This window comes from Urocampus carinirostris, chromosome 1, assembly GCF_059441175.1.
Source record: "Urocampus carinirostris isolate Australia breed hairy pipefish chromosome 1, RoL_Ucar_1.0, whole genome shotgun sequence".
In the NCBI taxonomy this organism is placed as follows: Eukaryota; Metazoa; Chordata; class Actinopteri; order Syngnathiformes; family Syngnathidae; genus Urocampus; species Urocampus carinirostris.
The window spans coordinates 42,036,839-42,060,629 of NC_142349.1; the positions used below are offsets into that span (position 1 = coordinate 42,036,839).

Here is a 23,791-nt window from a genome sequence, read left to right on the forward strand (position 1 = left end):
CACACTCATGCTGAACTGACACCATCTGCTTTATATCAATCAAGGCTGATCTGTGATTGCATGTGATTGCTCGTAAATGTCTTCACAAATATGATTCCCTCTGCCCATCGGCTGCTTAATCACCTTGTTGACAAGTTAGCGTGTTGAATTTGCAGCCAAAAGTTCACGGTAAATGGCTAATGAAGAGGCGCCCCGCTAACCAATAGGTGTAATAAGGTCTGATTAGTGTCCGCCAGCTAATTAAATACATCATGTAGGGACAATCACATGCACGCACACACATATATTGGGGTTGTCATGCTATTCTGATCCACCATTGCTCCAGAGACATACAGTACAACCTACCACCATGTTATTTGTGTACACAGCCAGTCCAGTTTGGTGTAGGCTGAGCATGTTTGGCATCGTAACCTGAATGGATATGTTTTTGTGCACCAGCACGGAGCAGCTGGTGGTGAAGATCCTCAAGGCGTTGGATTTGCCCGCTAAGGACGCTAACGGATTTTCCGACCCTTACGTCAAGATCTACCTGCTGCCCGACCGCAAAAAAAAGTTTCAGACAAAGGTAAACTGACCTGACTGAGGTTTGCTGCCTCCATGAGCTGGAGTTAATGATCATAACAGGAATGTTGTCTTGTGGAATTAGTTAGCAAGAGCAATGATATGTTTTTTTAGTTAGCATTTTGAAACAATTTTGCATGCTTGATTTTGACCTTCTAATTAGAATAGCCTGCTGTAGACTACGATTGTCAAACTCATTTTGGCTGGGGGCCATCATAGAAAAAACATTCTCCAGGGAGCTGGATTAGTAAATTAATGGCATAAAAAGTGTGCCTCAGCTGGAGGGCCTGTGGTCTTTTCGGCGGCTCAAAATCAGATTATGATTCAGGGATGTAAAATTTGATTATAAAACCATTGTTGAGGATTTTTTTTCCTCCTCAATAATTATTTCAACTAAAATGTATTCTCTTGTAGTGTTTATCAACTGTGAATTTGTAAAAAAAAAAAAAGCCACTACAGTGTATTTAACCCTGGGAAACACGGGCAGACGAGAAAGTGACAAAAATAGCATACAAACACCAATTTAAATTTTTTCAAAGTCATTAAAACTGTTTTTTTAAGTTGAATATGGGAACTTTGCTGTTAGATATCATATACAATGTAGAGGAGAGTTTAAGTTTATTGAAACCACTGCAAATATCATCAGGTGCTCTTTTTCTTTGAATTTTGTATTTTTTTGTACTGCCTTAAATGGCACATCCATGGCTTTGTGGGTGCTTTATCGGTGGTGCCTTGCTTCAGCGATTCCAGTGGACAAGGGACACAATGCAGCTCATTTTTCTTTTGTGCTTCTCTCAGCATTGTCTTGCGAGCTAAATAAAATGATGTGGTGGGCCACATTTTACCCGCAGGCCACATGTATGACACAAGTGCAGTAGACTTTGCTGTAGGAATTCTACCGGACCGAATTTAGGTTAAGCTTTCTTGTACCACGTCTTTAAGAATGACAGTGTGCAGACTGTGTACAGTTTTACCAATAATTTTGTTTCCATCAAAGAAAAAACATTAAAAATAACCCAGAGGTGAGCTTTTTTTCCCGGCGTTGTGTGAAAAATTGTTAAATTCTTTACACTTCGCTGTCTTCTCTAAATTATAGCAGCTTGATCAGTTTGGAGGCATGACATGTGAAACCTACCGGTTCTTTTTTTTAAGGAAGCATTGTTATTGGAACCCAGAAATTTTGGAACCAGTGTACACCTAACAGTTAATAGTTCAGAGAAGTGAAATTGCATTTATATTATATACATATTAAAACTGTTTATACAGTATACCTACACGTTGATAAGGAAATGGCCATTCGGGCGAGCACTCCCCGTTACTGCAATGTATACGTACGCCACTGTGAATTTGTAACGTGAAATGTAGTGCTGCAACAACCAATCGAGAAAATCCATTAAAATCGATTTAATAAAAGCGTTGGCAACCAATTAGATATTTAATTGCTTGTACCACGTGATTTATGAGCCACCGAGAATGTTAAATAAATGCAAATTAGAGTGCACACCATTTCGTTGTGACCCTGGGAATTGTAGTACCGCTTTGGTCTGGCAGAGAGCGCTAAGACAGTTTTTATTAAAAAGCTATGTTAAATTTTTTATATACTACATTTTGAAAATTGCATCATTTACAAACAAAATTGACATGGAATTTTTAACTTTCTACTGTTTGACTGTTTTGTCATGAAACAAAGTTAACCATTTTCAAGGGAACAGACAGAAATACAGAGAAAAACAATCAGAAAATATGTATAAAATAAATAAAGTAAAAAGAAACATAATCATGACATGTTTCAACTTTACCCAAGGGGCAAATTCTTGAGCACATATCATTTTCATATGGGCAATGTTTATCATATTTAACCCCCAAAAACAAATTTGTTGACAACATTTTGAAAAGTGGGTTTGTTTTAATTTTTTTTAATGGATAAAAAAAAACTACACAAATTGAAATTTATTGGTTTTTCTTTTTTGTTTTGTATGATAAGTCCAAATTTAATATGATCCGTGGATATGGTGGTAGGAAAAGAGCATCGTATCATATTTGCAGGTGAAAAGCATACATTTCTCTGCATTTCTTTCAAATGATCAAGTTGCTTGACAAACACTCATGATTTTTTTTTGTTTTATATCACAGAATCGTTTGTTATGTTGATTATCGTCTATCTGTCCAAAACATCAATATTTGAATAAATAGGAGGTAAAATAGAAATCCGATTCATCGCAAAAAATAATCGACCGATTAATCTCTTATTAAATTAATCGTTAGTTGCAGCCCTAGTGAAATGCGTTTTGTCTTGTATATTGTCAACATGTCTTTAATCTCCCTCCGCCTAAATTGTTGCTGTCAACGGTGTCTGTTAACCTTGCCTGAAAATTGAAAGAAAGAAAAAAAAAAAGCTCATCTAAATTGCTGGTCTATTGGGCACTGAAAATGAACAGATTTGTCATTATGAATGTAGGTGGTTTTGTGTATTTGCTCCTGGATGTGTTGGAGCAGCCCAGTCTAATAGAAACTCTCATTTAGCTCGAAGCCTCATTGCCGTCCGCTCTAGCCGCTTCCTGCTAGCTCACACCGCTAACAGGAGATGATGGGGCGCTAAAAATAAGCAAGAATGACAGATCCACTCAGGTTGGATTCAAACGACTGAGCGCTTCAGAGACGAACGCATCTTCGTCGTCTTTGTTCATTTCATCAAACGCTTCAGTTCCTGCAGTGAATCAGCAAACTGCACATAAGGACCAAGTCAACGTGGTCATTTAAGCTTCTTTGATGTTTGCTGTGCAAATGGAGAGTTACATACTTTGTGAGAAAGAATATGGCGTTTTTGGCTAAGGTCAATTACATTCTCTGTCCTTTGCTGAAAAAGGGGAGATATTTAATTGTGTGCACTACCGCTGAGCAGAAAGGTTAGTTGTCTTTTTCAAGGACGTTTTAGTGGCTACAACTTTACAACTATTCAAGCGGAGCGCAGATAGTTAGCGTGTGTGAGACCCCTATTTTTGGCCGTTTACTTAAAGTGGCGTTCTGTGAGGTGGAAATGTGAGAATGAAACGTTGCGTGGCGTTAAGCGGTGATGATAGGATAAGCAGTGGGAGAGGCCACAATATCTGAAGCGAGAATCAGGGTAGGTGTGATGGGAATTAATAGCTTCTGTAGTAACTAGGCAATTGCGTGTGTGTGCACGCATGCGTGAGAGTGTTTGTGCCTATCCTATTTTTCATGCCCAAGGATAGATGGCACAAGGTTTGAAGAGGAACAGACATGGAAAAAAGAGAACAAAATGTCCACGGATAAAAACAGCAGCATCAGTGACAGCTTCTACAACTTGGCCTGATAAAGTGGTTGCTAAACAAGGAGGAAAGAGAATACAAAAAGCAGTAACACGACTAAGGAAAATAAGTATTTGAACACCCTACTATTTTGCTATTCCTCCCACTTACAAATCATGGAGGGGTCTGAAATTTTTATCATAGGTGCATGTCCACTGTGAGAGAGATAAACTAAAAGAAAAATCCAGAATTCACAATGCATGATTTTTTTTGATGATTCATTTGTGTTATATAGCTGAAAAAATATTAGAGAACACCCAAGAAAATGAATGTTAATATTTAGTACAATAGCCTTTATTTGCTATTACACAGGTCAAACATTTCCTGTAGTTTTTTTAGCAGGTTTGCACACACTGCAGCAGTAATCTTGGCCCGCTCCTCCATACAGATCTTATTTAGAACAGTCAGGTTTCTGGGCTGTAGCTGAGAAACACAGAGTTTGAGCTCCCTCCAAAGATTTTTGATTGGGTTCAGGTCTGGAATGACTGGGCCATGCTAGAACCTTGATATGCTTCTTACGAAGCCACTCCTTGGTTTTAACGGCCCCAGTCATCCTCTATTCAATGCAGTGCACTCGTCCTGTCCCATGTGCAGAAAAACACCCGAAACCATGATGTTACCACCCACATTCTTCACAGTAGGAATAGTGTTCTTCGGATGGTACTTATTATTATTCTTTGTCCAAACACGCTTAGTGGAATTATGACCAAAAAGTTATATTTTGGTCGCGTCTGACCAAAAAACCTCCTTCCATGACTCCTCTGTATCATCCAAATGGTCATATGTAAACTTAAGACTGGCCCTGACATGTGGTGGTTTAAGCAGGGGAACCTTTTGTGCCATGCATGATTTTAAACCATGGCACCTTAGTGTATTACCAACAGTAACCTTGGAAACGGGGGTCCTCAGACCGACTCCTGTCCTGTAGTTCAGGGCTGATTTCTCACCTTTATTGGAATTATTGAGACTCCACAAGGTGAGTCAAGTCAAGTCAAGTCACATTTATTTATATAGCCTTTAATCACAAAAATGTCTCAAAGGACTGCACAGGATTACACATACACAATTGCACAATTACCTGATCTTAAACCAGCATGATATGTTGCATGGGGCTCCACTCTGATTGAGATAGACCGTCATGTTTAGCTTCTTCCATTTTCTAATGATTGCTCCAACAGTGGACCTTTTTTCACCAAGCTGCTTGGCAATTGCTTTGTAGCCCCTTTCCAGCCTTGTGGAGGTGTACAATGTTGTCTCTGATGTCTTTGGACAGCTCTTTTGTCTTCACCATATTACGAGTTAAAGTGTTCCTATTGTATGGGTTGGACGGGTGTCTTTATGTGGCTAAGGACCTCAAACAGGAGAATCTGATTCAGAATGATAAATTGAGTGCAGGTGGACTTCTAATGGGTGAACTAACAGGTCTTTCAGGGTCAGAATTCAAGATGATACACAAGTGTTCAAATACTTTTTTGCAACAGTATTAACAAATAAATTGTTAAGAAATCATGCAGTGTGATTTCTGGATTTTTCTTTGAAGTTTATCTCTCACAGTGGACATGCACGTACGATGAATATTTCATCCCCATCCATGATTTCTAAGTGGGAGGAATAGGAAAAACGCATACTTAATTTCTTCACTGTATAAATCCTTCCATTATCTGCAGTGCTTATGCTCAGTGGGCAGGGGACACCATCAACAGCATTACCAGAAAACCTCTGCACACCTAAGAGCTGCGCACTAACCACCCAGGCGTTTTGCCGTCCAAGATATATAATCTGGGCTGGGGAACGATTTCAAGTTTTTTATCGTGTTTAAGATTTTGCGATTAACTGCATCCAATTGCATCATAAAATGTAAATGCAACCAACTATCGGAACACTTGTTGGAAACTGGTTGGTGAGCCAAGTGATAAAACAGAGTGCAACAAGCAATAAAAGACTAAATAAATTATGATAGTAAGTGGTTGAGGGGCCAAAAAATGTAAGTGGGCAAAAAGGTAAAACTAAAGGAAAAAGATCCATGTTATAAATACATTGGATCAGATTACTGTAAAGAGCACAAAATGGCCCAATTGATGGGACGTCCCGTAAAAAGCAGCATTTCTGCATACATTGTCACAGTGTGGTATGGTTGGAGTACCGCAGTAGAGTAATCAACACAGCCCAGAAAATCATTGACTGCTCTCTGCTCAGTCTGGACGACATTGCCTGCCTGCGTCAACATTATGAGGGACTCTTTTCACGCTGACACTACCTCTTTGACCTGTTGCCCTCTGGAAAGCACTATGGGTCCTTTAAAACAGGAACCAACAGGTTCAGAGAGACTATCTTCCCCAGGGCATCACCAACCTAAACAAGCATGCGAAACTGTGAATATATACATCCATAACATAGCGACTTATTTGGGATTTTTTTCTTGCTGCAAATATCATTCCACTACTTTTCATTGCACTTTTTATTACCTGGGCCAGTCTCTAAGAACTTTGTTGTAATTTTTGACTTATTTCTTCTCTTTAATTTTTTGATTATCAGGTACATGTTTACCCTGGAGTGTCATGTCTAATCTCGTTGCATACAATGTTTCACGCCGATGTAATCAATGACAATAAAGACAATTCTGTTGTATTCTATTCTAAAAATAGTGAAAATATGCGAGGTCGGAGAGAACTGATGGTTTGTATATACTGTATAGTGTCACTTGTTTGGAGAACCTGATGAATAGAAAAGGCCGCAACACGAAAAAACTTGACAGGCTTGTGCTTTGCATTTTTCCCTTTAGGTGCACAGAAAGACGCTCAACCCTGTATTCAACGAGACTTTCCAGTTTGGTGTGCCTCTAAATGAACTCCACTCCCGCAAACTCCATTTCTCGGTCTATGACTTTGACCGCTTTTCCCGCCACGACCTGATTGGTCAGGTGGTGGTGGACAATCTGCTGGACTTCAGTGAAGGCAGCGGAGACAAACCGGTGTGGAGGGACATTGTGGAAGGAACGGCGGTGAGTCACCGCCCGGTTGAATATTGAAAAAAATATCATTACAAGTTCAGTATTATTCTACCAAATCAAAGTTTTGCCTCACCTGAAAACATACCATGTTATCTTGACTATGAGGTGCATTAAAAACCACAATTTGGCGAGAAATTTGAAAGTGCGCTTTATAACCAGATGCACCTTATATATATCATTATCACACTATTTTTACAGTACCAGGAACACGAATCTGCCTAGTGCATTCTGAAGAGTTAAATGTTCTCTTCACTTTTTCACCAACGATAGTTAGAGAATGGAAAAAACAAAGTATTTCAACAAAATACTAAACACACTCTTTTACGTACGTATATACAGACGTTGCCCTTCTTACGAACGAGATTCCAGACGATTGTTCGTAAGTTGAATTTGTTCGGAAGTTGCTCCAGTGCTATATTTTGTATGGAATGTGTGTTAAAAGTTTATACAAGTGTACTTAAGGCTTGTAAAGGTAACCTGTATTCTTTTGTACCATAAAATAATATGCTCTATAAAGATAAATCAAGTTAAGATAAACTTACTTTTGGAAGATGGGCTTCAAGAGGTCCTCCGTGGTAGAAAGTGCCTGAAAAAAAGCAATCCAAGCATTTTCTCAAACGCATCAAGCTTTCTTATTCCAGTCATTTCAAAATAAACTGCTCACCTTTACTTTGCACTTTACACCAACTATATCTAATGGATGCAAGAGATATTCAACAATAAAAATGTCAAAGTTCTTAGTGCGCTGGAGATACAGTATAGGATGTTTACACACGAACAAGAAAGAGGAAGCAGATTTCTTCTTTGGGGTGGATGCTGGGTGAGCTCTCACAGCGCCACATACCGGTACCGGCGAAAAGAAGCACTGCAGTTATGTCCTGTACTCTGAAAAAGGTTCACACAATACAAAATATAACTTGCAGCAAAGTCCAGATATTTTTCGACATCCCCCAAAAAATGTTCCTATCTACAGTTTTTCGTAAGTCTGTATATTTGACCGAAGTGGAGAAACTAATGAAATTATAAGAAATCACTATGCAAATCAGGGCAGCACGGCGGGGCAGTGTTTAGCGCGTGTGCGGCTCAGTTCTGAGGTCGTGGGAACCTCCTGCTTGGGTTCAAATCCAGCTACCGGCCTTACTGTGCGGAGTTTGTATGTTCTCCCCGTGCTTGCGTGGGTTTCCTCCGGGCACTCTGGTTTCCTCCCACATTCCAAAGACATGCATTTCAGGTGAACTGGCCGGTCCAAATTGTCCCTAGGTGTGAATGAGCGAGTGAGTTGTCTGTCCCTGTGTGCCCTGCGATTGGCTGGCAACTAGTTCAGGGTGTCCCCTGCCTACTGCCCGATGATTGCTGGGATGGGCTCCAGCACCCCCGTGACCCTACTGAGGATAAGCGGTGCAGCTAATGAGATGAGATGAGACTATGCAAATCATTGTTGCTGGCACTGTTAATAAAAATAGTGTGATGATGGGATAAACTCCAATGACTTTTCATATGCCATCCATACCACTATTTATCTGGTGGTAGAGTAATGGTGCTCTCACCACTACTTACTTCATGTTAAAGCTAACATCAGTCTTAAATGACTAATCGATTACTGTAAACTAAAAATGGATAACAAACTGGTTTCTCCGTTAAAAGGTATACAAGTAGGTGATTGTTTTTTCTGGTCTAAAAAATGGGCCTGAAACTTAAAGTGATGCTGTGTAGTATTTAATCACTAGATGTGGATGTACTGTGTAGTGCTGCATAACGCAAGGAATAATACAAAATCTAGACTTAAAGTGGCAAAACCGCACCATTTTCTCTCTCATTTCTTTGCCCAGCATTTCATAAGGTTTTTGTTATTGGGGTTACCCTCAGTTACAAGATGGCAGACACACATGTCAATTCCCTCTAGGAGAGCCACCTATTTTGTAAAATAAATACACGTTTCTTGACCAATGAGTATTTTTAAAAATTGCAGGTTAATGTGATAGTTCATGTACATTTTCTTATTTTTCAAATCAATATTTTTTTTTTTTTTGTTTTTTTAATCAATGTTGCAGGCGTTTTTTGCCACTGGGAGGCACTAAATAATACACAATTCCCCTTTAAGGCCATAAAAATCACTTAAAGGACTCATATTAGCATTACAGTAACCCCTCATTTTTCGCCAGGGTTGTTTTCGAAAAGGTCCTGTGTGTAAACACCTTTATTTATTTGTTTAATAAATGCTTCATATTAAATTGAAACCAAAGAACAAACCCAATTTACAGGCTCAAGTATTTGTTTACAAATAAAAGTACTGTACTTCATAAATGTTGTTTTACAAAAAACGTCTGTACCATTCAATTATTATTAAATTAAAAAAAGAAGTCTTGCCACAATAATGCACATCTGTATTGATTAAAAACACGATCCATTTTATTTCACATCGTATTTTGTCGCCGTCATGTGTACGTTATGGAAAACTGTATTTACTTTCTGGTTGGCAAACCTCGTGTTATCAGACCAAACCTTATAAAAGCAGTATACGAAAGGAGACACATACTTTTTCTATTTATATTCATTGGAAAATGCTCAGAATCGGTGCTATTTCCATTTTACAGATACCATTTATCTTTACATTTTCAAACATTCCTGAAAAAGCGACAGAGAGCCATTATAGAGCACCAAAGAACCACATGTGGCTCCAGAGCAAGTTAAGTGGGTGGAGAAGCATTTTCCCCTTGCCTTTTTGCCCCATCCAGCGGTGGTTACTTGAAGGTTTCGTTGACATGATGGCTTTAACTTGAAGTTTAAAAAGATTACATAATATAGGTTCGCCAAGCTGTTTTTGTTTGTGTACATCTCTGCATACAACATTATTGAGGCGCAGGCAGTCACAAGAAGAAAAATGGCGGGACCACTGTTTAGCCAATCAGAATGCAGAACACAATGCACGATGAAAATCGAAGTAGCAAAACCGCAATAAGTAAACCGCGAAACAGCAAGGGATTATTGTATATCTTAAGATTGCATTACTTTCACTTATTTTATTCTGCAGTCATCATAAGCAAAACAACCACTGCAGAAGTTTCAAGTCAATACTTGATGAGTGAGAACATAACAACAAACTAGTTTAAGCCCAAGCACTGCTGACTCAAAGGGCCCGATCAATAAAATCCTTTTGATTACACCTCATCTTTAACTCTCCTATTTTTTTTAAATAAGCACATTTCTCGTTAACGGATTGAATATTGATCAGCTTACATAAAGTTGTTGAGCCTTCCACATTGCGCTGTCCAAGCGTGTTCCTTCAAAGTAACTTTTGATGAGCAGCGTGCACTGAAGGGCCAACTGACAAATGAAGAAAATGACAGCCAGACTCTATTACAAATGAAATATTAATGCAAGGGGACCACTCATGGACATCAGATATATTAAATAACTTCGGTCTCTCAGAGGAAGTATCGATCCTAAAGAGATGCGAAGCGTGAAAAACACAAAAGAGTTGTCGCCTCCAGTTGGCAGCGACAGATTGGGGCCTGATTTATTTTTAGTGACAAATAAACAAACTGGCTGAAAATTACTAAACACCTTCCCCATGCACAATCGTTTTCGACTTTTTTTTTTAATTTGCATCCACAGGAGAAGGCCGATCTCGGGGAACTCAACTTCTCGCTGTGTTACCTGCCCACAGCTGGCAGGCTCACAGCCACTGTCATCAAGGCCACCAACCTAAAGGCCATGGACCTGACTGGTTTCTCAGGTAAGAGTAAGTCTTTAAAAGAAAAAATGTGGCCCTTTGTGGGGTTTTTTAATTAAGAAACAATGTAGGGTTAAAGAAATGTTTTTTTTTAATTGTGATTGTTCTGGAGATTTTGGGAAAGTTATCATAGTCTATTATAAAAGTAAAATAAATAGAAATACGTTACATTTAAATGGCCCGATTGATCAAGAACCAATATCTTGTTTCTACAGACAAAAAAAGTCATTCATCTCAATTTTTTTCATCGCACCCATTTTGAAGACTAGATATATTAAAATGAGTATATAAAAATATGAAACAAATGGGTCTTACATTTTTCACCTCTGACAAGATAATCCCCCTCTTCTGCTCTTGTGAGTTTCCCCCAAAATGTCAGCCTTTAACATAGTACAGTCAATTAAAGTAATGGCTGTTTTGTGGATCATTACGTCAGGTTGCCGTTTAACGGGTGGTACATGTTGTCAAGACAGTTTAAATTGATATCTGCTATTGTAAATGTGTCACAGAACAGGTGTGTTTTCTACTTTGTTTTTGAAGACGAGGGGTGGGGGTTAAGGGGGAGGGGTTTCTTGGGTGGGCTGGTCGATGGAATCGTGGATGTCATTTTATTAGGGAATGATGCAGACCTAATAGGACTCTAGTTTTGGGGTTAAAGGAAAAATATGAATATAATCAGTGCCTTGGGTTAGGTACCTTATTGTTTGTGAGGGTTTTTTGGTATCAGAGCATAAGGATTTACTCTGTTTTCTCTGGTAGCCAACATATCCTCTTTTTTTAGTCAAGTCACTTTCATAGTCTCAAAGCGCTGCACAAAATACTAACGATGTGTCCTGGTCTTAAGTCCACATGAGGGCAAGGAAAATACCATAAGGGATGGGTGGCTAACCCAGTCCTGAAGAGCCGCATGTCCTGCATGTTTTGGAGGTTTCTCTGCTCCAATACAGGTGACTCCAATCACCTCGATCGTTATCAAGAACTCACAAAGCCTGCTAACAAGCTGAAATTTGGCGTCACCTGTGTTGGAAGAGAGAAACCTCTAAAACATGCAGGACGTGCGGCTCTCCAGGACCGGGTTAGCCACACTTGCCATAAGGCAACGAGAGCGACTTTTGTTTCTTCGGTAAAAGACTACAGTTTCTGGAAAGACTGTCTTCTGGAGTCACAACCTCAAAGAGCTTCACCAGTTTTCCTCAGGCAAAGGTCTTCCACTAGCTTGTTCGGTTTCTCTTAAATTGTAGGACTCGTCAAAGCCAGAGTGGTTTTCTTTAGCAAAGCAGATAACGATAGTATTGTCAGATCTATTTTTTGTTGTTTGAACCAGCTTGACGCGGGAACACTCTGTTTTGCTTTCATCAAGCAAATATACCGTATTTTCCGCACTATAGGGCGCACCTAAAAGTCTTAATTTTTTTCAAAAGCTGACCATGCGCCTTATAACACAGTGCGCCTTATATAAGGCTCAATATTAAGTCGCAAAGTCTCGCAACTTACTCAACAGCCGCCGACTCGATTTTACCGCGAATGTGGAGTAGTCCGCGGTGTATGCTGGGATTTATATACCGGCGTTTCATTGGCTAACCAATGTGTCAATCATCATTTGAATCGATCACTATTGGCTGAAGTTATTCGGAGCCTCAGATTGGCTAGATGGCCAAAACAAACCCTGCAATTGGCCGAGTTTAGCAATGGCGTAGCAAGCTTAGCAAGCTTGCTAAAGTACACCATAAGGAAACATGTTTTATTAGTCTGTATTTGCAACTAATTTACTCTCCTGGATTAACTTCACTAACGGTTGTAAGAAGACCATGATTGCGTATCATTATTGAACGTGAGAACTTAGGTGAGTTATGCGGCTTTATATTTTCCCGGTATCTTGTTTTAGAACGATCTTGATGTTGCTGTGATGAGTTGAGTGAATTCAACTCAATTCCAAGTGTTCATTGTCATATTCACAGTAAAGTGGTGAGCGAAAAAGAAAATAGAAACATAGAAATGTTTGGCATTTCTTGAATCCCAAGACTTCAACCTTCCGAATGATATTTGAAATGACGCATTTAAGTGACATCGTACGGACACCGCATCCGCACGTGTCTACGACACGTATTTGCTTCTTTGCAAGCTTTGGGAAAGTTAAGGGGGTAATCAGTTTGACTGAATCATCTGACTGTTTTGTCGACGTTCCCATTGTAGCGGCTTATAATCCGGTGCGCCTTATCTATGGAAGATATAGGACCAAAAACTATTTTTTGGGGGTGCGCCCTATAACCCGGTGCGCCCTATAGTGCGGAAAATACGGTAACATTTTTAGCTGCCGTCATTCACTAAACTGCTTAATTGCATGTCACTCGGGGAGATGCGACGGTGACGGCAACAGTATTGTTAGCCTTAGCGGCTGTTACCACCAGCGCCATCCTAACAGTGAGAGACAGACGCTCGGGCAAACAGTGAAAAAAAAAAGGCAGAGTGGGAGTGTTGTGTGTTTCCCAGGGCAGCATGCTGAGTGAATAATAAAGAGTGGCAACCTGCTGTTTTCCATCCGTTGCCTACCAAAAAGTGACCTTTCGTCACAAGGCATTCTTGACGATTTTCCCTAAACGTCTCTGCACTTTGGCCTTAGACCCATATGTAAAGGCCTCGCTGATCTGTGACGGTCGCCGACTGAAGAAGAGGAAGACCTCCATAAAGAAGAACACATTAAATCCAACCTACAACGAGGCTCTGGTATTTGATATTCCCAACGAGAACATCGAAAGCGTGTCTATCGTTATTGCCGTGATGGACTACGACTGGTGAGCTTTCTCTCAGACATGACAGCCTCGCGTAACACTAACTGCAGTGATGGCTATATATTTTTTCTTGTCCCGTTAGCATCGGTCATAACGAAGTGATAGGAATGTGCCGTGTCGGAAGCGATGCGGATGGTCCAGGGAGGGAACACTGGAATGCCATGTTGGCCAATCCCCGCAAACCAATAGAGCACTGGCATCAACTAGTGGAGGTAACACGCATATGTTTTTTAAAACGGTCGTTGAATGGCATCTCAAAGTCTAAGTTAATAGCTCGGTGTTAACAATCCCCCCCTGCCTCCCTCATCTTACCCATTGCTGAGTTTTTAATATTTCTTCCCTCTGGACAGGAAAAAGCAATCGGGACATTTGTGTCGACGAAGGGCGAAACATCACCCACTTCTAAGCCACATATCGTGGTGGACAGTCCTCACTCAGATTAAGCAGGTCAGGTATTGTCGTCATTCTCCTTTTTGAGCATCCTTTTTTTGTTCAATACTGTTGTCTGTATGACAGCAATTCCTCAGGCTGCGCACTCCAGAACTGAATTTGAGCAGAAAAACGGGTCAAGTGTGTAAAATCTAAACTTGACAGCGATCGTGCCATTGAAGGGCTCGTCACATCTGGCCGTTCACGGGCGGACGCATGCATATCTACAAATATTACATCCATTTCGAGCTCCCGTGTTACTGCGTGGACTCTTGGAATATTGGCAGAATAATGACAAGATAACATCCTGTCATATTGCTAGATTAAGGGTTTAAATTTCTGATCTTGGGTTTGGTTTTGTTCAGAGGCTTGTCGTATTAGAATAGTGAGATGAAGCAGTTGGATCTGAAGTCATTGGACAGTATTTTGCAATCAATATGTTTTTTGTTAGTTGTAGGTTGGTGCTGCCGGCCCGATTTGTAAATATTACGATTTGGATCAAAGCATTTATGCCTATAAGGTTTTAGGTTTGATTAGCTTTGGTTCATAATTGGGAGCCAATGCCAAACTTCAGGTTACGTCAAAGTGCACCAAGGATTAAACAATATTAAAAAATATATATTTCATGATATATGATGTTTTAAAGAAAAAATATTGGGTACATCTCTGACAGAGAAATATTCAATTTATTGCCATTTTTGTTCCCACGATTGCAGAAAATCAAGTTGGGTCAAACAAAATAAATGCTGAAAAGGTATTTCTTTTTAGATGAAAATGTTCTTGATAGATCTGACACAACTATAAACTATTAAGCCTCTGACTTCAAATGTGTGTCTCAGCTCTTTTAGGTACCAAACAGTCAAGTCATGTTTATTTGTATAGCCCTTAAATACAAAGAGTCTCAAAGGGCTGCACAGACCATATATTTTTGCAAACCACAGACTATTATTGCATCTCTTCTTGTTCTTTTTGTTGCTTTAATCGCCATGATTACTGATTCGGCATTGGCGCCAACAGCCCTGGTCGCTGATTGGCTCCCTCCCACTCTTTAAACCCCTCCGGCTCCCTGTTACCGGCGAACTGTTTGCGAACCTTTGCTCCCAGCTAGGCAAGCTCATTCCGTCCGACATTTTCCTGCCTGATACCTGTTGCCGACCTGTTTCTGGACCTGTTTCTGCCCTGATCTGCCATCCCGACCACCGATCTGTTTTGCCCTGTTTCCTGCCTGATACCTGTTGCTGACCACTTTTCTGAACTTGATACCGCCCTTGCTCTCCCGTCCTGGCTACTGACCAGTATCCCTGCAGTCTACGATTATCCTCGCTCGACACGGAAGTGCCACTTCCGCTTTCCGGCCACCTGCTACCCGTGTCCGTCGATCATCGGATCGTGGAAGCAAGCCTCGCTCTCCCTCTTCATCAATAGAACCGAGTAAACGAACGCTACTGGGTCCTGTCTCAGTTTCTGGCTTGTGACATAAATCCTTTAAAATACATTACCAATTATTATGTAGCATTGTGCACGGGATGACTCAAAAAGGGGGGCAAATAAAGAAAAAAGACAAAAGTGGGAAAAAAAAATATACCATAGCAAAAGGAAAAAGAAGATGAAAGAATAAAAAAATAAACTTACCATCTATATACATAAATAAAAATATTAACACTGAAAAACACGGGAAATACAATTTAAATATTTATAAATACACAAATGAAGATAAAATACAAAGCAATTTAAACCTGTTTTATGCTCAACTTATTTAAAGTCAACAACACTGAATCCCCACTAGATTTTCTATTTTAGGCGAAGTAGTCCGCGTTGTATGATGGGATAAATATACCGGCATTTCATTTCCTAACCAATTTGTCAATCATCATTTGAATCGGTCACTATTGGCTAAAGTTATTCGAAAGGAAAAGGAGGCCGCCCTTTTTAGCATTTACAGGCTTGCACAGGCTAAAGTGCGGGCAAAACAAAGCCTGCCATTGGCTGAAAAAGATATGAATCACATGTTTGGTTGCTCTACGGCCTGGTGAAAACATTGTTTACTACTGTGGTCTGTATTTGTAAACAGGAATTATGGGGCTAAACAGACAGCGAGCAACAAGCAACGTCCGTCAATATAGAGATGCTTCCCTGCGGATTTTTTCTGTTTTATTTGTCGGCATTATTATGTGTTTTGGAGTATGTACGGTTGTAAGAGGACCATGGTTGCGTATTATTATTGGTGCGCTACCCCGGCTTTATATTTTCCCAGTATCTTGTTTCAGTCCTGATGTTTCTGTGGTGAGTGAATTATTAAATACAATTCCATTCAATTCAAAGTGTTTATTGTCATATGCACAGCAAAGAACCATGTTTCCCTGCACAATGAAATTCTTACTTTGCTGTCCACACATTTGCCCACGAAAAATAAAATGGAAATTAAGAAATGGTTGGCATTTCTTGAATCCCAAGAGTTTAACCTTCCTAATGATATGTGGAATGACGCATTTGAGTGATTGGTGATATCGTACAGACACCGTGTCCGTACGTGTCTGAGACACGTATCTACTTCTTTGCGAGCTGTCAGAATGTTAAGGGGTAAATAAGTTTAAATGAACTATCTGACTGTTTTGTTGACGTTCTCGCTGTAGCGCCTTATAGTCCAGCGCGGCTTATGTATGGAAAATGTAGGACAAAGAACTTCTTTTGGGGGGTGCGCTTGATAACCCAGTGCACCTTATAGTCGTGAAAATATGGTAGTTTACAATGCTGTGTTCCGCAAAGTTAGACCGGGGTTACATTTTTTTTTTTTTTGATGAGACGTTTTTAATCAAAACATGATGACTTTGTTCTCTGTCAGATGTGTGCACATAATGAAGTTCTTGTGCAATGGCACAAAGCATTTTCTTTCCGCTAGTCCTTATAATTGTCTTATTCTTCATTTCCGTTCTTTCCACAGGTCTATGCTGTCTATACACCTTCCAGACTTTTCCTTTATCTCTTTTCTCATCTGTGGATACATCTATACCCATCAAAGGGAGTCACAGATGCGCTCAACATTTCTGAGTTTCAGCTCGATGAGTTGACAGAAAATAAAACGCAGCAGCAAAGACAAATAAACCAACTCACTGTCAGTTTGCTGTTTATGCGTAGAGGGTACAGTATGTAGTCTGATCTAGGAGGTGTGTGACGTGATCAATTGTTTTGAAAAATACATAAATAAAAAATAATAAAATACAAAGCCATCTTTATGCGGTCACCTGGAGTGTGACCAAAGCTCTTGTACAGACTATGTGAAGAAGACTTACTGTATCACGCAAGGTCGGGGGAGCTGTTGGATTCTCTTGGCCTCGCCAGCCTTTGATGCAACAATGGCTGATCCCCTAGGGAATGAGGACCGACGTGGTCTTGACTGATGTCAGAGGAGCCAGGACAGGATTGACTGTAGCCTGAGCATGTTAACTTGTGTCTGTCTCCTTCACCTGTCCTGTCGTCCTCACGGCTTCTGCTTTTATCATTCCCAGTATGAAGCGTTGTAATGTTTTGTACCAGGAATGTGATGCGCCGCTCAAAAAAAGTGACATTTCCTTGGCGAGTGAACCCACTAATACAAGAAAAATGACTTTTTTTCATCAAGGGATTCGTTGAGTTACACATGACACGCGTCTGTGTCGCTTTTAACTGCGTGTTTCTGTATTCGTGGGTGTGTTTGTTTTGTATTTATTTGTGTGTGGCTGTGTACGCCTGTGTGTCCAAGTAACGTTCTGTGCTCATTGAATCTCACCGCCCCGCCCCATTCTCATTCTGGTCTGTCTTTGCCTGCCAAACCTCCTATCCTGTACCATGTCGTCACAAGGAGCCATGTTGTCGTGTGATTACCATTCGGCAGAACATTACGTTTGCTTAGACTGCAACATCATCAAAAACACAAGTTAGGTCATTACCTGAGCTGGAGTTTGGGGCAGTACGTAACTGAATCAACTCCACCAGAAAAATGTTTCCCTACGTTTCTTTCATTGGCAGGTCTTATGGTGTGATCATGTACTTAAAATGTATCTTCACCAAAAACAAGAACCATACAACCTCGATCTGCACTGACATTTAGTTTGGGTAGTTTTTGGTTTAGGACTATTGTTTTGCTTTAGGTGAAGTAAGTAGGCAAGTTGGGCAGTTAAGAGTTGAACTCTACCAAGGTGGGTCCACTCAATGTTCAGATGAAAACTATTTTAACTATTCACCTGTTTTTGGGTTAAAGTTAGTGCTAGGTTCTGGAGCTAGGGTCGAGGTTAAGGTTTGAATTGTTTTTCTACATCAAGTTTAAAAATGTCTCCATGTTTTCAAGAATTAAAACTTCATCCAAATTGCCTTAGACGTGCGAGATCAAATGTTGTCTTCAAAAAAATTTCTAGATACCTAAATATTTAATCAGTAGAATCTCTTAAGGAAATAATTGCATTATTATTTATTACAAATTATAATCATGTTGCCTGCCCTATAAGAACCAAACAGATACATTTGACCCATTTCCCTTTGTTATTTTACGCCAAACGACCCGATCGTTTGGGTTGTTCAGAACAAAAGGACACAGACTATTTAGTATAGAATTTACACCATGCGAGGGTTGTTGTTTTTGCAAACAAAACAATATGTTTTGCACAAAAATGTAAAACATTACACAATTTTTGTGTTGGTTTCAATTCAACGGTTATTTGTAATCCAAATGTTTTTAGCATGTGTGGTCCACTAAACAAGGTCTCACGGCACACTAGTGTTCCACGCCACGCTGGTTGAAAGGCACTTGTTGTATATGATAATTACCACCTGGTGATGTGTCCACTTATATTTCCTAGGGAAAGCTTTTTAGGTTTGGGTATGGACTCCCAACCCCCAAATAATATTTTCCAATGTAAATCACATCAAATTAGGACTTGTCGGGCTTTCTGGCAAAGAGAAGATGTCTAAATTGAGGTCACTTGTTATCAGCGACTTTATGTCAAGGGGGCAACTTGGTGAGATGATAGTGTCAATCCGTCATATAATCGTTGGAAGGAAGGGAGCCCTCCAAGGGGACAATGGGCAGCGAGAGCTGGGGTATATTTCAGCAACAGTCCTTTGTTGGAGCATACCTTTTAGTGCACAAGTATTAGGAGTTAATTCTTAATCAAGATGCGGACCTAGAAGTTTCCAATTGTAAGCTAAAACTCAAATATTTCCCTGATCGTGACCATCTAGAAATCATCGACCACCTACATTCCACTTTTCAGGCATACAGTTGCAATCTACAATATTCTTTCTGCCATTTAAGGTAGAAAGAAAAATACTTCTTGTATTTTACTTCCTCAATCCCATAAAAACAAACTGCTCCTCTTACCAATTTTGCAGTCCGTCTAAAAGTGCTCTTTTCTCACCACGTCGTTGAACCTTTCTCACTCATGCATTTCCTGGTGTCGTGTAACTCTGTCGTGCTTTGCTGTTTAGTGTGCTGTGACGGCAAAAAACCAGCAACAACAAAGGTTGCAGTCGGATTTAATTATCAACTGGAAAATGTCACGGATGTGAGAGTGTGTGTGTGTCGCGTGTCGTGTAGATGACAAATCAGCTTTGTCCAAGTAAAAATATAAGATACTGAATGTTGAGGTCCCAAGGCTCCATGACACGCCCCCTCTCATTTCCTTTTGTCATCTCTTTTTATACTGACTTTCCCACTGTGCTGCCACCTCGTTTTGATCATAACTCTCTTCCTTGCCCATCTGTTTCATGACTCATTGTGGCCGTTTCTCTATCTTGAAAACCCTACCCTGGTTGTTTTGTTGTGTTGTGAATGGTTATGATGGAGGTCTGCATGCTTTTTGATTAACACAAATGATGTCAATTTGACGCAGAATGACATAATCAACACTGAAAAAAATCAAATTGTTACTCCTACAATGGATGACCATGACGACGGTGATGATTCCTGGGGCAAATGTGTGTTTCCTCTCTGTGTTGGAATTAAGCTGCATACAATACTAATCAGCTGGGATTCTTTTTTTAAATAAAATGGGTTTATTCACGAGTATGTTTGGTAGTTTTGTTTTGTTTGGTTCTTCATTTAATAAAGCCTGGGAGCGATTGTTTCAGTCCAGAAAGAGTGAAGCACTGCATCTGGAAATAAAATATATGTATCATGCAGCCCGCTGACGTCCCTGGCTTCTTTCAACTTGTGTCTGTGTATGCCTAGCATTCTGCACATTTGCTCCAAACTAAACCAAAAAGAAGACAAAAGGAAGACCATAAAAACATAGTGACACTGTCACGAGGGACCGGACCAGAACGGAGGCAGGAGGCAGGAAGGGAGAACTAAATTGTGTTGACGATCAAAACTTTTATTTAGTAAAATAAAAGTCGTCCAAAACTCAGGGACAAGACAGAACAAACAGGCTTTAACTAAAAACGTGCAAACACAGGTTTCTTCCGACTCAAACAAAACAGGACAGAGCAAAACAGAACGGGAGATGCAGACAGAAAATGCAAAACAGAAAATGCAATGAGCCAGCACCCGCAAAACCCACAACCCACCATTAAGTAGCACATACGCAAATTAGCTGATATACTGCAACCGTGCCCAGGGGGCGGGGCCAGCCGGTCACCACGGTGACCATGCTGGACACGACAGACACAGAACAAAATCCGAAAGAAAGCGAATACCACATTTGTATTTGTATTTCCTTAGAATTCTTAATTAATATTTTTTAACCGAGTTTTTTTTTCAGTTGACTGTATGTTGTTGTTTTGCGATTTATTTTCATTTCTTTTTGGGGCATTTTTGTAGCCTTACATTTGTGTAGTGTTATGTATTACTTGGTGGCATATTTCATATATTTGATTATTATTATTTTTGGAATTCTACTAGTAGTTTTATTTGCTTCTTGTGTTGATGTTTTATACTGCATTTCTTAATTTTTCATTTAATTTTGTTTCAATTTATATGTTTGCTTTTGTTTTGATTTATAGTGCTGTTATAATATGCAATACTTGAAAAATTTATAGTTTTCCATAGGGAAAAACAGCAGCGCAGTGGTTAGTGCGTGTCTGGCACAGTTCTGAGGTCGTGGGATAAAACTGTCCTATGTGGAGTTTGCATATTCTCCCCGTGCTCGCGTAGGTTTCCTCCAAGCACTCCGGTTTCCTCACACATTCCAAAACATGCATGTCAGGTTAATTAGCTGGTCCAAACCCGAACCCTAAAGTCTGAATGAGCAAGTGAGTTCTCTGTCTCTGTATGCCCTGTGATTGGATAGCTGGGATGGGCTCCAGCACCCCCGTGTCCCTATTGAGGATAAGCGGTGCAGCGAATAGATGGATGGATTTTCCATTATGTCCATTTACAAATAGATTCTATTTTCCTCAACAATTTTTGTCCCATTTCAGTAAAGATTTTGGTATAATATTTTACTGTTATTCATCTACATTTCTGTCCTTCACTAAATACTTTTTCTGTATTGATCATAATTGTCCATTCTACAAATAAATAATTTCAAAAAATTAAAAAATTTGATAAAATATCATATATTTTCATTGTCATTTTTCTTTTTTTCACATTTCATATGCTATCACTCATACACTGTCTTTCATATGTTGTTTTATTTTCAATTAAAAAAATTGTTTTGTTGTACAGAAATACAATTCATTCTGAGTATCCTGGTGTAATGTATTTGTTTTATTCGTATACAATATTTTTTTCTTTTTCTGTCTTACATGCCTTCTCACTCTACATAATAGTTGATGACTTTCCATAAAGGGTCATATGCATATTGTTTGTACTTTTTTTAAAAAATGTTTTGCTTCTCTTAATTTAAACCTTTATTGTATGATGCTTAAATTTGCCCCTGCTCATCAGCCAGACTATAACCCTAGCTCGTATCAACACACATTCAGTACGTACTGTATATCTATAATGTGTAGGATGCTGGATAACAAGGTGCACCGACCGTAAAGAACACGCGTCTATATTTGTCTACCTGAACCCACGGCTTCTGTGCTTTCCATTAAGTCAGTGGCATGTAATAATTTCGCCACTTAATCCTGAATTGTTTATCATAGCCGCATTTATTTTGCCTAATTGCAAAATGGCGCACGACTTTGCTTCCTCCTCTCCCTCTGCATCTCTCCAAGCCACACATAAGATTGGTCATGTTGTCATCATCTACACTTCTAACAAGAGATGTCCACGAGGAAAACGGGCGTTTTGGAATGACAGCAAAAAAATGACAATATAAGAGTGGAAAGGGGACAGTGCAATGTGTGTGGGACACCGTTTAATGCAGGCACCCATGCACTCACCAGCCGGAGAAGACATATATACAGTAAGAAGGGAAAGGCGAGGGGGTGTGCATCTCCATAGCAACATTACCACCACCGGTAAGGGTGAAAAAAAATCTTTTAGTGACAAAGACATTCTTTAATATCTGAAATCAAGAGTATCTTTTTCAAATAGCTTTTAATTTTCTTTGAATATATATATATATATATATATATATATTCCCACACTATATGTGTATGTTTATTTTGAATAATTGTTTTTCAAAACTTTATTATACAGTTTTCCTATGTTATCACGGTTAATGGGGACCACAACCCCCCCGGAAAAAGTAAAAACCTCAAGGGTCAAACTTCCCTCAAAATTACATCCTTACTGACTGAGATTATACGACTATAACCGAAAACATCTATAGACACACAAATTAAAACACATAACACAGAATGGCAATTGAATGAATGGTCTTTATTGTCGTTATCCAAAAGTACAACAAAATTTGAAGGTTTCATCTTTCAGAGTAAGAAGGGGCTTTTAAGAACGGCTGGTTTGTTGCAAGCTAGCATCAGTTAACTTTAACTTTTCACTCTGGTTTCTGCAGTGATTAGAATACAACCGTCCCGTATGTAGCGGTTTCCCATGGGTTGTGGCTCCAGGTCATCCGTTTGATGGATAATGGATCTAGCGTTTGTGAGCTATAGGCTCGGTCGGGATGGCTTATGAGAGTTGTTAGAATTGTTAGAGTTGTTGCAGTAGGCTGGCCCTGCAGCCTCGCCATTGCCTATTTCCTCTCACTGTGTCTGAGAACACAATACATGATAGGTTGATATCAAAAACAATGAAAGTAGTTTAATTCAAAATCCATGAAACAGTTAACCAGCGATAACCGAAATGTGAGGGGTCTCTGTATTACTTCCTCATATATATATAAATAGATCTAGCTTTAGTTAATATTTTAATACATTTCCCTAATAAAATAAGTTGTATTGCTTTGTGTATTTAATCAAATACTTTTGTTTTTTGACAAATATTGTTTATTAAGGTAAGTTTTTTATTGTTCGCCATGTTTACATTGGCTCTCTTTAAATGGATTTCAGTTCTAATTTTCTCCCCTAATATATGGGATCTTCACAGTTACTTTGCCCATTTCAAAAAAGGTATGTACAATACAATTGCAATTTTTTTATTATGATGCATTCGATTGAGTTCAGTGTTTATTCACATTTTTAATTTCATTGCAGTCACGTATTAGGTGGATTCTATTCATGAATGGGGAGCTTTTAAATAAACCAATAAAAAATGGCTTCCCCTCAAGCAAAAGTGCAATGTGTCTCATGGTTTATTGAAACAAAATTGAATAGGCAGACTCAGCAAATGAAACGTGATTAAAAACTTTAATAACCACAGAACGCAATAGAGCAAACTTACCAGTAAATAAATGTTAATTATTTTTTTCATTGGCAGTGGCTTTACGGGTGAAGGTTTTCTTTATTTCTCATTTGTCCAACCCAAAATATGTTGGATTGATTCAGTGGCACGAAAGTAACATTTGCAAAGCATCTGTCCTCAGTGCCATTGACGTGAGAAGCCGTTTTTTTGTTTTGACATGATTGAAGCAGCAAAATCTTTTACTGCGCTTCTCATAGGGTCTTGTGGCTCTTG

At 39.4% G+C, this 23,791-nt stretch overlaps 1 protein-coding gene across 6 annotated transcripts in view; it reads left to right on the plus strand.

Moving 5' to 3' along the window:
- The window catches only part of syt3 (synaptotagmin III), a 39,380-nt gene extending 19,492 nt beyond the window's left edge, over positions 1-19,888 (plus strand). For all 6 annotated transcript variants that reach the window (XM_088339819.1, XM_088339855.1, XM_088339828.1 and 3 more), the window contains 7 exons: positions 439-565; positions 6,673-6,891; positions 10,516-10,636; positions 13,254-13,425; positions 13,505-13,634; positions 13,773-13,869; positions 16,793-19,888. In XM_088339819.1, the coding sequence (XP_088195945.1) occupies positions 439-565; positions 6,673-6,891; positions 10,516-10,636; positions 13,254-13,425; positions 13,505-13,634; positions 13,773-13,865 (862 nt within the window). In that variant the 3' untranslated portion in view covers positions 13,866-13,869; positions 16,793-19,888. The remainder of the gene's footprint in view (positions 1-438; positions 566-6,672; positions 6,892-10,515; positions 10,637-13,253; positions 13,426-13,504; positions 13,635-13,772; positions 13,870-16,792) is intronic.
- The last annotated feature ends 3,903 nt before the right edge of the window (positions 19,889-23,791 follow it).